This window comes from Hylobates moloch, unplaced genomic scaffold, assembly GCF_009828535.3.
Source record: "Hylobates moloch isolate HMO894 unplaced genomic scaffold, HMol_V3 SCAFFOLD_24, whole genome shotgun sequence".
Classification (NCBI taxonomy): Eukaryota; Metazoa; Chordata; class Mammalia; order Primates; family Hylobatidae; genus Hylobates; species Hylobates moloch.
The window spans coordinates 25,142,882-25,160,117 of NW_026652299.1; the positions used below are offsets into that span (position 1 = coordinate 25,142,882).

Sequence of the window (17,236 nt, forward strand, 5' to 3'; positions counted from 1 at the left end):
GTGGGGAGGGGCTCCAGTCCCTTCCTCTTCCTAAAAGGACACTAATCCCATCAGGGGGTGCCACCCTCATGACCTCATCTAAACCAAATCACCTTCCTAAGTCCCCACCTCCATCATGGGAACTGGGGCTTCCACATATGAATTTTGAGGAGACACAAACGTCCATAGCGGGATGTTATAGTCGTTTTTGATGTAGCTAATTAGAAGAAATGCCCTCTAAAAAGCTTAACAAACAAGGCACAGAGGGATCAGTTTCAAAGAGAGCAGCAGGAGGGAAGGGGACTGCAATGCAAACAATGCAATGCCAGGAGCTTTTGTGTAATATTAGAGACCTACGAGAGGGGCTGTAGTACAGCAGGTAAGAGCTCAGGTTCTAGAGACCTGGCTTGAAAACTCCACTTCACAATTTATTAACCATGTGACCTTGGACCTCTCTATAGATCAGTTTATGTATCTATAAAATGAGGATAATAATAGTACTTACCTCATAGGGTTGTTAAGAGAGTTAGATGACATGTAAGCACAACAGCTGGTACATATTAAGAGATAGTACCAAAACAAAGACTTTAAGATTGCCAAATTAAGATGGCATCCAGAAATGGGGTAAGATAATCATTTGCTGAAGGAGAAATGAAGCAGGAAAGAGAATGTTCTTTGCTTTCCTTTTTCTGTATAAAAACCACCCTGAAGGTAGTAGCTTAATGTATTATAACAACAGTCATTTATTTTGCTCATGGATCTACAACTTAGGCATGGCCTGGTGGGGAGTGCTCCTCTCTGCTCCATGCACAGCCAGCTAGGGCTGCTCAACGGGGAGCTGAAAGACCCACTCTCAAGATGGTCCACTCAAATACTGGCTATTATCTGGGAGCTCAGATGGCCTGAGGGCTGGAAGTCTGGTTCTGTCCTGGTAGGTCTCTCCAAAGGCTACTTGGGCTTCCTTACAACATGGTGACAAGGCTCTAGAATGAACATCCCAAGAGAAATCGAAGATACCAGTTGCTTAGGCCTTGGCCTTAACAAACAAGTACAGCATCATTTCCACTGTATTCTATTAGTTAAGTAGTCCTAGAGCCCAGAATCAGGGAAGAACACATAGACTCCACCTCTAAGTGGAAAGAGTGTTGAAGAGTTTGTAGACTTATTTGAAACCTGCCACAACATGTAACCCCAAAGCTTGCCCAGGCTCTGGATTATTTCGTGAGTCTTCTGTACCTTCGGAGGGGAAAGAATGGCACACGATATATCATTGTTGTCCACATCCTTTGATCTGTGAATGATTCTCATATCAATAAGCAGTTGATAATGGAAAAGTCCTACTAAATTGACTTAACCCTAAAATGAGATCACTGGGCCTATTAACTCCAAGCTTCACTTGGTATTGATACCACCACATGTTACTATGTTATAGTTTACCTTATCCATACATCTCTATGGGAAGGCTTTCTTTTATCTTGATGTTTCCCTCAAATTTCATACAAGTGTAATAACTAATGGTTAATTTATTGTGCCCTCTGAATCTAATCATGATGGAAAAAGTTAGCATGAGGCCAGTTAACCTTCTTTTTCCAGAAAAGAAGCCAAATCCTATTATGGTAAAGTGGCCTGTTCACTCTCCTCTCTAGATGTCTGGATTTTTTAGTTAGAGAGTATATTTTTAATTAGAGGGTATATTTGATTTTATGTTAAAGTAAGTTCAAGATCATTTGTTCTAGAGAAAGGACAAGAAATAAATTTGAATTTCTATTAAGTCATTTTATTATATTTACTTTATGTAAGGCAAATTTTGCTCTCTTCTAATAGGCATAAAATGTCCATATGATTGTAATATAAAAGTCTACTATTTAAAAGGTTTGAGTTCAATTTTATTCAAATAGGGGATAATTATTTTAAAGTACTTAATATATTTTATGTATAGCCTTAGCATAATTGATAAAATGTTTAAATAATAAGGTAACAGGGATAAAAGTTGTAGTTACTTCCAAAAGCACTAACATCTACTTGCCTTAATATTTTAGTTGCCTGATTCCTATAAGTTACAGAAGAACTCTAATTCAGTATCCTATTTACTTCTGAGAAATAACAGGCATGATATATATATATATATATATATATGTTTCTTCATTATATATCAGATTTAATGGTATTTAACGAGAATTTGGTTTAAAATGTAAAATTCCACCCAGACTCTAATAGGATTCTGTCTCTTTAAATATGAAAAACTTCTAAATAAACTTCATATTAGCCCAAATTCCTTTTGACTCAAATTCATCTGGACTGTCTTTGATTTATGATTATGGTGGCCATGCAAACTAATTTAACATGCATAATATGCACAGCAGTAGTGAAAGCAAAAGTTCAGCAATTCCACTGAAAATTGTACTACTTGCACCACTATATCTGCTTCTGAATTATGGAACTTGGAATTTCGTGCCCTTAAGGAACTGTTTGTTTTTCCAGACTGGCTAATGCATCAGGAACTTGGCTTCAAATAATTATTATTAAACAAATACCCTGACACGTTTTCTATGGGACTTATCGGAGCTGTGAAATTAATTGAAAACTGAGTATATGTAACAAATGGGAAAAGCCCCAGGAGTTTTTGTTTGTTTCAATTCAGGAAAATGCAAACATGCAGCTTTTAGCAAAGGAGCCCTGAGTGTCAGACTTCGCTTTGCTGGGACAGCTTTGAGCAGACCCCTGGGTTACTGACTTAGGGCAACACAGCCTGTGTGGCTATGTGAGTCCACTGGCCTCATCTTCAAAGACCATATTTGGGCCGTTTAACACTTCACATTGCACATTACCCAAGGCCTACTTAGGTTCTGAGGGGCAGAAATACCTCACACGCATGTGTAACTAACTTATAATGTTAGTTTTTTCTACCCAGTGCTGGTAGAGCAGCTGACAGTGGGACCTGAGCACCTATTAGGATGAATTGCCTTACCTTCATATATTCTGTTTTTCAGAATTAGGAAACACCTCACAGAGTGAAGATTGACTGCATACCTCTAACAGAGCCTGATTTAAGACAGGATTTGTGAGTTTGGTAGAAAATCCTATGAAGTTTTCATTCTACCGTTGACTGAAGTCCACACTCTGTACGGTGACCCTTATTCAGAATTTTTATCAGAAACCTAGGGCCCCCTGAACATGAGTATATAAAGTCTGAGGCAGGCCTATACCCTATTGGGGATCTCATGTGCTCACAGTACAGCTACGCTCCTCTCAAAGAGATGTCATAGCTAAGGAACAATGTTTTAAAAACAAATATCAGTGCAAATTAATTAGAAACAGGGCACTGCCTGACATTAGGAACTCTGCATTCAGAGTGTAGATCTCCCAAAAGTACATTTAGAGACATCTGGTCAGGATGAAGCAGTGTGCTCACACTGCAATGAATCTTTTTTGTGTGAAATTACTAGTTAGTGACAAACAAAATATAAAAAGAGACCTCCAAAAAGACATACTCAGGCTCAGAAACAAGCTGAACAACTCCACAGAGCAGGAACAGCATAGAAATGCTGAGTGGGTTGCAGGGTGGAGCCACAGGCTTGCAGGCTCCAGGTTTTGAAGTAGTCAGGCAGTGTTGGAGACCACTCCATGGGGTAAAGGAGACCGCAAGTGTCTCACTGATTCAGGAGATCCACATCTGGCCTGCAGCCAGGAGAAGAGATGAGCTGCCCCACCTTTGCACTACCCATGAAAGGAAGCTGGAAACCCTCTGCTGACCTGTTGCCTGGGCCTGGGGCCTTGTCCCTGGTTGTGGACAGCAGACAGTGTAAAGGACAGTACTAACCAGCTTGTGGTGCAGAGGTGAGCCACGTTACCTGCTGGCCCAGTGACTGAGTTCACTGTAGCACTAAAATAGCTGACTGGCAGGAGCCCCATTATGCAATTATAAAATTGAATATAGATTAAATCCTTTTACTCAAAATGAGCCTGCAAATCCAACTTCCAAAATACATGAATAAATCTTGTGCTAAGAAAGCCAAAACCCAACAATCAGAATATAATTGAATGAAATGAATTATTAAAAACAGTTTAATAAAACTTTAAAATAGATACACTTAGGATTCTCAATGAGATGATTGAGGCAAACTTCCATTTTGGATTCTCAATGAGATGATTGAGGCAAACTTCCATTTTAAAATATCAAGAAATTATGAAACAAAAATAGGTGGAAATTTTTTTAAAGATCAGATAGATAAAAAGAACCAATTAGAAATCTTAAAAATTCAAAATATAGACACCGAAAACTTAAATCTCAATAGACTGAATAAACTCTACACTGGACACAGTTGAAGAAAAGACTAATAGATTGGAAGATAGTAATAATACAGGAATTCACCCAGTATACAGTACATAGAGTTACATTTTACATGAAGGGAAATTAGGGGGTATGGAAGCTAGACTGAAAAGCTCCAAGATATATGTGTCTAATAAATTAGAGTTCTGTCAGGAGAGAGTGGAGGGAATGGTACAGAATCATACCAAGCTTTTCAGAATTAAAGATAATTATGAAGATTTGATAAGTGCATTCAAATATGAATATCTAGCAGGATAAAGATAAATTTCTACCTAGACACATAAGAGTCAAGCTGCAGAGCATCAAGAATAAAGAGAAATCTTGCCTGTAATTCCAGCACTCTGGGAGGCCAAGGCAGGAGAATCACTTGAACCCAGGAGTTTGAGACCAGCCTGGGCAACAAAGTGAGATCTCATCTCTATAAAAAATAAATAAATAAATAAATAAATAAATAAATAAATAAATAAATAAATAAGAAAAAAAAGAGAAACCTTAAAAAGCTGCCAGAGAGAAAAAAGTGATAATCTACAAAAAAATGACAACAGTTCTTCATCAGCAACAAACAATTAAGGAAAGATGTGGAGTAAATATTTTCAAAATGCCAAGGGAAAATAAACAGTCAACCTAAAATTTTTCCCAAGGAAGAAAATAAAAAATAAGTTTATTTACATAAGAATTTCCCACACACAATCCTCACTAAAAGAAAATTTCAAAAGGCATATGCCAGCAAGAAGAAAAACATATTCAGAAGGTAGCCATGGGAATCGAAGGAGAATGGCAAACACCAAAATTAATTACATATGTTGATAAATTTAACTAATTAACCATTTTTAAAAGTCAGTACTTTTTGTTGTTTAAGCTAAAACTACAACTCAACATAGCATATACAAAATGGAAGGGTAAGAAAGAGTCTTCAATAGGCAGGTAGGGCTGACCACACTGTATTTGGGAGGGTAGAAATACTAGATATGTTTAGACTTTGTTGGGAATTTTCAATAAGTAAGACATATCTTTTTTTTTTTTTTTTTGACAGGGCCTGTGCTCTATCACCCAGGCTGGAGTGCAGCGATGCAATCTCGGCTCACTGGAACCTCTGCGTTCCAGGCTCCAGCCGTCAGCCCATCTCAGCCTCCCGAGCAGCTGGGACTACAGGCACATGCAACTGTGCCCAGCTAATTTTTGTATTTTTTGTAGAGATGGGGTTTTGCTACATTGCCCAGGCTGGTGTTGAAGTCCTGAGCTCAAGTGGTCTGCCCGCCTTGGCCTCCCAAAGTGCTTGGATTACAGGCGTGAGCCACAACACCCAGCCGTCAATAAGACATATCTTTAAAAAATTTAGAGTAATAATTAAAGTTATAGAAATGCAATCTATAGCTGCCAAGTCATAGGAGGAAAAAACGTAGAAATATAAAAGCAATCAGTCCAGCAAGAGGCAAAAGAACAAAAATGAAGCAAAGATGTTTTTTAGAAAACACAAAACAAGGTGGTAGAAATAAGTTCAAATATATCTATTATTAATTGTAACAAATGAAAACAGATTAAACTCACCTATTAAAAGGAAAAGATTATCCCACCTGCTAAATATTCTTTAATCCAGCTATATCCTGCCTTCTGGAGACACACCTAAAATAAAACTTTTCAGAAAGTTTGAAAATGAAGGAATGGAAGAGGTATGTATACCAAGCAAATTTTAACAAAAAGAAAACTCATTCATGATTAAGTGGAAAAAAAAGCTTAGAAATAGATGAAAATTTCCTTGACCTGATAAAGGCTACCAGAAACTTTCTAGAAACATCATTCTTAGTGGTAAAAATTAAAGAATTTCCAATAAAGTCAAAATAAGAAAAAGATGCTCTCTTCACTTCCATTCAGTATTATACTAGAAGTCATCAATGCAATGATCAGAAAAAAATATATGAGTTATAAGAGTTGGAAAAGTAAATAGGAAATAGTCTCTTTTTTTTTTTTTTTTTTTTTTTTTTTAGATTTTTATGACTCACACTGGGATTATAGGCACAAGCCACTGTGCCCGGCCTAGATTGTATAATTTTCTACATAGAAAATCTAAGGAAATCTACAGATAAACTTTTACAACTCATAAAAGACTTTAGCAGGGTTTTAGATCAAAATCTAAAAGTAGCTTTGCAGCACACTAGTAATAATGAATTATAAAAGACAAACATTCCATTCACTATGACACAGAAGCTATAAGATAGCTGGTGCTATGGTCTGAATGTTTGTTTCCCCCTCAAAATGTATGTGTTTAAATCTAACCCCCAAGGTGATATATTAGGAGGTGGGGCCTTTGGGAGGTGATGAGGCCATGAGGGCAAAGCCCTCATGAACAGGATTAGTGTCCTTATAAAAGAGATCTGGAGAGCTCCGTAGCCCCTTCCATTATGCGAAGACACAGTGAAAAGATGGTCATCTATGAACCAGGAAGTGGGCCTGCACCAGACACCAAATCTGCCAGCACCTTAATCTTGGACTTCCCAGCCTCCAGAACTGTGAGGAATAAAATTCTGTTGTTCATAAGCCACCCAGTCCATGGTATTGTATGACAGCAACCCAAATATACCAAAACACCTAGGGAAAAACTTCACCAAAATGTATAAGGTCACTATGGAGACACTTATAAAATTTGATTGAGGACATAAAATTAAACCTTAATAAATTAGAGACATAACATGTTCATAGTTTAGAACAGATTTCAATTTTCTCCAAAACAATGATTGATAAAACTGACTACCTTAAAATTAAAAATTTCTGTCCAACAAAAAACCATAAATAAATCAGAAAATAAACTATGGCTTGGAAAAGATACTTGCAATGCATATCATTAACTAAATTAATATTAGAATTTACAAATGATGCCAGGCATGGTGGCTCATGCATGTAATCCCAGCACTTTGGGAGGCCAAGGCAAGAGGGTCGCTTGAGCTCAGGAGTTTGAGACAAGCCTGGGCAACATAGTGGGAACTCATCTCTACAAAAAATTTAACAACTAGCTAGGTATGGTGATGCACACCTGTGGTCCCAGCTACTGGGGGGAGGATCACTTGAGCCCAGAATATCAAGGCTGCAGTGAACTATGATTATGCCACTGCACCCCAGACTGGGTGACAAAGTGAGACTCTGTCTTAAAAAAAAAAAAAAAATTACAAATGAATAAGAGAACAAAACCAATGAATAGAGAAATGGGCAAAGGATATGCACAGGCAATTCATAGGAGAGGGAACCCAAATGAATACACAGGAATAGAAACTCAACCTCAAAAGAATGAGAATGAAAGTGAAATGAGATGCCATTTCACCTCCATCAGGTTGACAGAAGTTAAAATGCCTGAGAATCCTAAATGTTGGTAAGCAACAGAAACTCTCCTATTCTGCTAGTAAAAGTGTAAATTGGTAAAGGGCTTTGAAAAATATTTTAGTCTTATCTAGTAAATTTAATATTTTTACTTTGCTACTAACCAGAAATCCCATTCGGGGTTATTCCTAAAGTAGCTCTACTGCAGGTGCATATGGAGTCATGCAGTAGGATCTTCACTGCCACATTGCAATAGTGAAAAAATGCAAACAACCTAAATGCCCATCAACAGGAGAGTGGCTGAATAAAGTGTGGTATAATCATATAACGGAATACTCTTCACTCATTAAAATGAATGAACAGACCTTTACATATATCCATGGATAAATCTCAAAAATGTAGTTTGAGCAAAAATAGCAAGTTTCAGAGCAATATTGTTAAAAAATAAACAACATACTATTATTTTATACATACCACATATTTTTATGCATACATATGTAAGTAGTAATATTACTAGAATGCATGAGAATGGTAGAACAGTGAATACAGGGTAGGGGTCACTTATAAAATTTGATTGAGGACATAAAATTAAACCTGAATAAATTAGAGACATGCATGTTCATAGTTTGGAACAGATTTCAATTTTCTCCAGAATAAAGGTTGATAAAACTGACTATCTTAAAGCAGGGAGGAAGAGGGAGACAATTGGAGAAGGAGCTACAGGGAGCTTCAACTCTTTTGTAATGTTTTATTTCTTTAAAAACATAATGCTGATATACCCAAAGCAAAAGATTTGTTAGAGCTCAATAGTAGATAAAGGGGTTGTTATTTTATTGTTCTTTACATTTTTCTTTATATTTGAAATATTTCACAGATTTTTTTAAAGATAATGAATTTTAAAGCCAAATAAAAATGTTTTGGGCATAATTTTAAAAGCCACATGTGAGTTATGTCATATCCCCAAAATTGCTACTGAAAAAAGGGTTATTTCGCTTCACACCAACAAATATTTGTTGAGCCTTTGGTCCATTCAACACTCTGGGATACACTGGAGACCCAAATGGACTTGGTCTCTGCCTTCATAGGACTCTCAATCTCCAGGGAAGACAGACACTGGGCAGGTAGGGAAGCCTGTCATTATTGGAGAAGTCCACAGATAGATGGGTTCGGATGGGTCCTGCCCAGAAGGTAGTGCCCAGCTGGTCTGGCAGCTCTGCTCAAACCAGATTACAACTGTGTGTTCTCCTGGGAGTACGAACTGGAAAATGAGAGGGGATGGGTTGTTGGCAGGGAGACCAGAAGCTAAAAGGATAAGAGGCAGGGCCAGCCTCGAGGCAGGAGGGCTGTGATGGGGTGAGGGCTCAGAAGGTATGGGGTAGAGAAGAGATGTAGAGTTGAAGATGAAGCTGGCTGGTGGCTTAAGGAGAAGGGAGGGGGTGCAAAAAAATCAGAAATGCAGGGAGTGGCTGGGTCACTTGAGAGGAGGCACTTGACTTCCTACTGCTGCAAGGGGACCCGATAACCTGCCCCCAGCACTGCATAGGACATAGAATTACCCTGGAGAGCTCTGCTCCCCCTGGCAGTCAACTCTGGCTGACTTGGATTGCCCTGATTGAAGGAGAGGACATTATGGGAAGCATGGGGCACTCCAAGAAATGCCACCGCTGCCACAGCTCCTGGGGTGCTGTAAGCAACAGCTTCAAGCTAGCTTAGAGGTCTGCCTTGTCTTGGGGTGACAGACCATTTCTGACTACATAGACCTCCTCCACGTTCTCTAATGGTTGCTGGACTTCTGACCAAATAAAGAGTACCTAGCCTATTTCAATCAAACACAGCCCAAAGTGTGGTTTCTTCCACACTGTCCTGTCCAGGCTCTATGAAAGGCCAGGAGTCTCCCAGGCTTTCTATAAGCCCATCTATTTGGCCTTTCTTTGGTTCGGTGAGGCCGAGCTGAGTCGTAGAGACTGCCTTTTCCCTATCGCTGCAACTCTGGAAAATAAACCTAACGGTACTCGAGACGTAGCAAGGACAGTGGGGTGAGGAGTATGGACACCAGCACAATCGACTGCATTAAATCATGGTTCTGCCACTAACTAACTACGTCACCTTGTGTGGAACACTTACCCTCTCTTGTGCCTCAGTTTCCTCTTCTGTAAGTGGGGATAGTTGAGACACCACCTCATAGGATTAAAATAGTTAATACATGGGAAATGCATGGGGTTACTCCTGGCACACACAAAGTGCCGGATCAGCACTGGCAGTCATCATCGTTTATTACATAACTTGAGTCTCCATTCCTTGCTACCAAAAGAACCAGTTATAAAGAAAAATAACATTTTTATTTTCTTTTTTGTTTGTTTTGCAGCAAAACTTATGTTATTCCTTTGCAGTGCAGCTGCCCTGTAGATTTTGAGTTCTATATCACGTTGATTCAGTCTCATCAAGCCTTTGCTATTGAGCCAATATCAGGTAAGGAGTGTCAAGATTTCAAGTTTCCAATTTCTTTTGAGTTCTCGGATCAAAGAGAGGATTTGAAAAGTAGGTGTCAAGTTCTAAAAACAAGAATAAGCTGCATTCGAACGTTATATTTTCAAACACATAAGAGTAATGAATTTTACACATAACTGACGTGATGTAAAATGGAATTGGACACGTCAGAATAATGACACTTTGGGATCATTTGTATCATGCAGATAATTTTTAATAATGTTCAGGTAACTTTCTTCCAAGATCGAAACTTGAAATCAGAAATTGATCCATTCCCATGCTAAGTTTGGCTCCTGGTATATCCTTGGTTTTGTATCCACCTTATAATTCAATTTCAGATAAAATAGGAATCTTCTTTCTTCCAGAGCTTTCAGAATCTTAGTGAAGGGTCTGATAAATTTGTCTCATTTGCGGTGTGGACAGTATGTTTTTGCATGCCCCAGAGGACATAGATCACTAGGCTGCTAAGGACATTTGAAAGTGAGATTTTACACACAAAGTAATCTCGGCTTCCCAGTTCCTGTCTCTTGATATTTAAGTTTGGGATTTAAGTATCTGTCCATAGTGGTCTACTGTGTTCTACTGTGGACAGATATTTAAAATTGTTAAATTTAAACAATTTAACAATTGCTAAAATGGTTTTAAGTCTGGGTATTCATTTGTTTACAACTCTTTCAGTACTGCAAGTACATATTTTGTCCAACAAATGAGTGTTTAAAGCAGAAACTGTGAATTAATTCTAAATTAAGAAATGTACATAGATTATTTTCTAGAGGACCAGGAGCCATTCTGAGATTTTTTTAAATATAAGGTAACCACTGTTTATATTGCAGAAAAACAGGACTTGATTCTCTTTTCAGAGAGAAGAGGTTTATTATTTTCAGCTGTGTGGGCCTAAAAAAGAAGGGAAAATAAATGGTCACTAAAATTATACTAAACAAGATAATATTTCAGATGTTAAGTATAGTTGATATTCTCACAGTAGGTCTTTCTGTGGGTCCCTGCCCCTCTGATGGTCCATAATTCTCTTAAGTTCCATGGGCAGAAGGGACCACTACAATTTCTGAGCAGTCATGATGGGAGCCGTTTTAGACAGGTCAGCGTGCAGGTTTACAGGTATGACTGAGGTGGGTACAGACAGGAGTCCAGGAATTCGTGGTGTTGGAATGAACTCACAACAGACTTGAGATCTTGAACTGAGCTGACATCAGTAGCCAGGAAAAGGAAGAAAAACTCAATAGCTTATGGCCTAGCCAAAACTGTGACCTAAGACTCAGAATATTAATTTACCCAGAGGGTTTTGAAACACAGCCTATTCAAAATCAGGGTACTACATAGATAATAAAATACAGCATTAAGCAGAATTGACTCACAACTATGTATGACACACTTAAAAAATCATGCAGGCCTTTCCCCCAGTGCTCAGATTATAAAATGCAGAGCGGCATAATTCAGACAAATGCATGATACATGAGATACTTTGTCTGACTCATCAGGTAAGAGATTGTGGTTGTTTTGGTACTTTGTTTATTACTTAATATTTTAAATTTGTCCTTTAAGTGAAATTAAATTGAATATACCAGTTTGGAGTTGAGAGAGGGGAGTGCTAGGGACATACGCTTGGGTGTCACTGGGTGTTGTACATTTGTACAGCCATGGGACTGGACATGAGGTCACCTTGGGACTGAGGGTGGATAGAGAAGTGGACCGAGGGCCACTTAGACACTCAGAGGACAGCAAGGGGAAGTGGATCCAGGAACAAAGAAAGACCAAGGAAGAAAATCAGGAAAGTGCAGTGCAAAAGAAGAGAATGAATGAAGGAAGGAAGCCCGGCAAACCAGGGCTCTTGGACTTTGGGACCCGTCTTTTTCTGGTTTGACTGACCTGCATTGTGTGGATGGTGTTGCTGATGTGGCATTCCAAACCAGTCTCATGGGCTCTGCCCTTCAGCCTCCTCGGTAGCTATTTTATGAATCTCAGGCCATCGTTGCTCCACCAGTCTCAGGAATGTTCTTGGTTTGGTTTCCCACTTTGATGATGTATCAGTACATCTTTGGCTGTTATACTTTTGGGGTTCCAGAATTCCACCCGCAGTGAAGAAAGCCTTGGCTGCATGGAGAGTGAGTGAAGCTCAGGCGATCTTTGTGCTCACTGGTCTCCTGACTTGCCAGGCATCTGGCTTGACTCGGAGGCCATATAGCTGGACAGTCTTGGATGGCTTTTTGGCCACAAGGCATTATTGCCTCCGTTTTACAAACTGGGTTCAGATAGACTAAGAAACTGGGCTAATTTTACACAGTTAGCATGTGTATTTGTAGACACTGTTTCAAGCACATGTTTGGTAACTGATTTCTAAAAGACTTGGGACATCCCTAATCTGTTAGGTTATGAAGCCATATCTTCTCTAGGAACTAGAAGCAGCATCTACACACACCTTCCAGTCATTTTATGCTCAAGTTTGCCAAATGAAAAAACAATTTGGATCAAGCTATTAATAATTCTATTTATAAGGTATGCCCTCAACTTTAACTCAACTGGCCATCCTTAAGATGCAGGCGGGCTCTGTAGCTGTCAAAAGCTGGACCTGCTGTTGTTGAGGGCCAAGATATTCCTGAGGCTGGAAAAAATGAATAAAGGATTTTATGACCTTCCTGTACTGCTGACAAGAAATCATATGCAGCCAAGAACACTCTGTTGATGATTTTGGAAGAGCCAGCAATACACGACTTTGGCCAAGATATTTTTTTTTTCCATGAACTCTGAAGAGAAGTATTGACCAAGATCTTATTAATATCGGAGATCAGGCAAATGCCACAAAAAAAAATTGTTGAACTTGTCTACTTGTCACTATTTTGTGATCCTGGACATTCCCTTGTTGTCACAAATGCCAGGGAAGAATGCATCTAACTCATATAAATGGTAAATTATAGCATATAAATGGTAAATTATAGCATTAAGTGGCTGGCTAAGCAAGAGTTCCTTGGGGGCTGTTGCTTACAGTTCTTATATAAAGTTTCAATAAGTTCATTCTCTTTTTTTAATTATAAGAAAAATATAAGCCACTTACAAATAATTTTGTATTTTGCATTTTCTTCTGAAATGCACATTTTTACAACTTTATATCAGTTTGGGAGTAAACCCAGAGCCTCTGCCCTTGCTTTGGCCTCAAACCACTTTTTGGTTCTAGACATTACCTGGGGGCCACCAATCCAGCAGGAAGCACCTTCTAGCAAAGAATGAATCCCCATCCTCCAGCATGAGCACAAGGACACCAAGAGCACTGTACCCTGCCTGTTGAGGTTCAAGGCACTTTCATGCAGCACCTGCTCTGGGCAGCCTGTCTGGACTTGCCCCTAGTGCAATCATGCCATCTCAGCTGGGCTCAGCCATACTCCTGGCCGTACCTGCCACTGTGCTGTCCACACACCAGCATTTACCCACTTACATTTCAAAAGGGAGCATGTGCTGGTTCCTTTTTGCCTCTTTTTTCTCCAAATGCCCCTTGGCCCCTGGCTGAGGTAGTTTATCACATAATAAGCCCTACCTGCAGGGTCCAGCAGCCTTTGGGATTCCAGAGCAGAGCCATTACATCCACAGGGGAAAATGATGAGAGGAGGTTTCCCCTACTTCTCCTCCCTGCCTCACCGTACTCCTGTGGACAGGTGAGATAGAAGACCCCCAAACCCCAGGACAAACTGTGCAGGGGACAGATCAGGATTGTCAAGGGGAGGGTGAGACCAGATCTCCAACACACAGTGCAGGCCCCCATAAAATGCTTCTTGCTGGTAGTTAGGACCATGATGAACAGCCTCAACTCAGAAAACATATACTGGCTATATGACTGCTTACAGAAATGACAACATGCAGGTCTTTGGTAAGGTTCACTTCCAACAAGTGATGGAAATTAGAGATAACCAGCAGAGGGCCTCTGATAATGATAAACTTCCAGGTCAGCAAATGGAGGAACAGCCGGGGGCCATATGCAGGGTTGGAAAAGAGTCCTTATGAGAGGTAAAATAGAGAGATCAAAACTTTAAAAGATTTTCCAAAGCACCAAACCCAATAGTGAGGAAGGGAGAATAATTAGGGATAGTTAATATATGAGATGCAAATGAGTTCCCTAGCTTTTAAAGGACATAGGTAATTAATAATGACACATTGAAGAAGTCAGGAAAAGCTGGACAGACAGGTGACAATTTTCTGTCACATTGGTAGCAATGGTCAGTTTTATCTGGTGCTCGATATACTCTTGATGGGTGGCAGTGGTTGCACACAGCGTGGCTGGCATGATGTTCATAATTGCTTCTATTTACTAATTGTTAGCCACATGCCAGGTGCTGTGCTAAGCACATCACATGCACTATCTCACTGAATTCTATAACCTTGTCCAAGAGGACCATTTGATGGGCTGTCATTCTGGGCTAGTTGAGCTCAGTTGACCACAGCAGCAGTCGGTGAACTTGACCCAGAGGACAATGCCTATACCTTAATGAAACTCTCACCTCACACCTCTACTGCCCATACAGAAGTGCTCGTTCCAGCAAGGCCAGGAGGAAGTCAGATGGTTTGGCCCAGCCTCTCACCCTGCTGGGAAAGCCAGTCTTCTGGGAGGCTGGAAGAGAACGCGGCTTTCATGATAGACAGCAGGCACTTCTGCGGGTCCCACAACACTGGTCTGGGATAGGTGCCGTGCCAGAAAACAGACAACAGCAACAATGGGAAAAAAAGAGCCACTCCAGATGTAAATAAGTATAGAAGAAATGAGGTTCAGCAAATAAAGATATTTCTTTAAAAATGGCTTTGCAAAAAATGAAATGTGTTTATTATTTAAAAATTAAAACACTGAAGAAAAGTACCAAATCCAAGTTGAAAAAGCATTATTGAGAATCTCACCACTCCAGAAATAACTATCATGAACATTTATCCCTGCAGACACCTCTCTGTGCCTATGTACAAAGAGGAGAAAGAGGGAGGCTGGAGGCATACGATGATGCAGAGACACAGAGAACTACAAGAAAACTTGGATCATACGATATGTAAAAATGCTGTTACTTGATATTGACTGAAGAAAAACAAGTGCAGTTAAAAGGAATTGGTGAACTTCCTTGGTATATGCAATATTCATTCCTAAAATTTGTTGCTAAAATTAAGAAAAGAGATAATGAAGGCATTAAGAGGTCAGAGCCACTGGCTTCTTCAACTGTGTGCCTCACCTTCAGCTGGAATCTTGGCCATGGAAAATGGGAAACAGCATGCGTGTACTTTCTCCCTCCCCTCTTAGAACTCCCGGCTTTGTCGTACCCTTCTATGTTGTCTATAGCATTTATATTCTCTTTTGTGACCGTGAATGCCATAGCCATTTAGTTTCTATTGAAATGGGGCCACAGATTTCCCCTCTATTCTTTATTCCATGTTCCCTACATTCGCAAATTCTTCACTTCAGTTTTTCTGGCTGTCTGGATGCTGTCACCTAGTGGCTTGTTAACCAGAGGCTCCTGGGGCCGCATGCCTGCATGCTCGCATGTTTGACAGTGTCTCTCTGCTGTCTGCAATCTTAAAAGACAACCTGGTGAGGTATAACAGTCTTGGTTTCCAACTTGGTCTATCTCAGAACTTAGTAGACTTTGCTGATTGTCCCCAGCTTTGGCTTTGCTAGGAATTTGGAGGCTGGGCTGAGTTGTTCCCCATTGAAGGTGAATTCTGGATGCCCTCAGAAATTTTCTTTTTAGTCTTGAGGTTAAGCAGTTCACCAAGATATGTATTGGTGTTGTTCTGCATCATTTTTGTCCCCTAGAAAATGGCACGTCCTTTTGATCTGGAGAAAAATGACTTTTGTTATTTTGGGAAATGTTTCAACTAGTAAAACCTTGAATGTTTTCATGTTCTATTTGCTTTGTTCTCTTCCTCAGGAATACCAATTATGTGTGTATGTTGGTTCTCCTTTGCCTTCAGTATCTATTATCTGCTTTAAAATAATTTCATTTTGTGTGGATTTCTCATTCCTACCTGCCACATCCTTACCTGTGTTTTCAGTGTGTGTGTGTATGTGTGTGCGTGTATGTGGTATTTGCATAAGTGTGGTGTATACATATGAGTGTGTGTTAATTGCTGTTCCTTTGCTGATGTTTCCACCTCAGTGCCTGTGTTAGTCTGTGTGTTGCTATAAAGGAATATCTGAAGCTTGGTAATTTTTTTTTAAAAAAGAGGTTTAATTGGGTCTGCAGGATGTACAGGAAGCATGATGCTGGCATCTGCTCCTAGTGAGGCCTCAGGAAGCTTCCAACTATGGCAGAAGGCAAAGGGAGAGTAGGCGGTATCAGATGGTGAGAGAGGGAGCAAGAGAGAGGTGGGGAGGTGCCAGGTTCTTTAAATACCAGCTCTCTTGGCCAGGCGTGGTGGCTTATGCCTGCAATCCCAGCACTTTGGGAGGCCGAGGAGGGTGGATCACGAGGTAAGGAGATTGAGACCATCCTGGCTAACACAGTGAAACCCTGTCTCTACTAAAAATGCAAAAAATTAGCCAGGCGTAGTCACGGGCGCCTGTAGTCCCAGCTACCGGGAGGCTGAGGCAGGAGAATAGCGTGAACTTGGGAGGCGGAGCTTGCAGTGAGCCGAGATCGCGCCACTGCACTCCAGCCTGGGCGACAGAGCAAGACTCCATCTCAAAAAAAAAAAAAAACAACAACAACAACAAAAACAACAACAACAACAAAAAACCCACCAGCTCTCATGTGAACTCAGTGCAAGAACTCACTCATCAGCAAGAGATGGTGCTCAGCCATTCATAAGGCATCCACCCACATGACCCAACACCTTCCACCAGGCCCCACCTCCAAGAGTGGGAACCACATTTCAACATGAGATTTGCAGGGGACAAACATCCAAACCATATCATACAGTTCCTTTTCTTTTTCCATGTGTCTCCTGAGCTCCACCAGTTCTCTTTTCGTCTCCTTTGAGTGTGTTCTTACATTGCTTCCTTGAATTCTGGTGACTGTTCCTGTGATGAGGCCATACTGTCTGTTTTCTTTAAGACTCTGGTGAACTACTTGTGTCCTGAGGTTGTCTTTTTATCATGTGTATTTTTTTTTAAACAGAGTCTCGCTCTCTTGCTCTGTTGCCAGGCTGGAG

General features: G+C 40.1%; 1 protein-coding gene across 4 annotated transcripts in view; it reads left to right on the forward strand.

The window, feature by feature from the left end:
* The window catches only part of CFAP221 (cilia and flagella associated protein 221), a 125,431-nt gene that overhangs the window by 39,153 nt on the left and 69,042 nt on the right, over window positions 1-17,236 (forward strand). For all 4 annotated transcript variants that reach the window (XM_058434375.1, XM_032145734.2, XM_058434376.1 and 1 more), the window contains one exon: window positions 9,984-10,087. In XM_058434375.1, coding sequence (XP_058290358.1) covers window positions 9,984-10,087 — 104 coding nt within the window. The remainder of the gene's footprint in view (window positions 1-9,983; window positions 10,088-17,236) is intronic.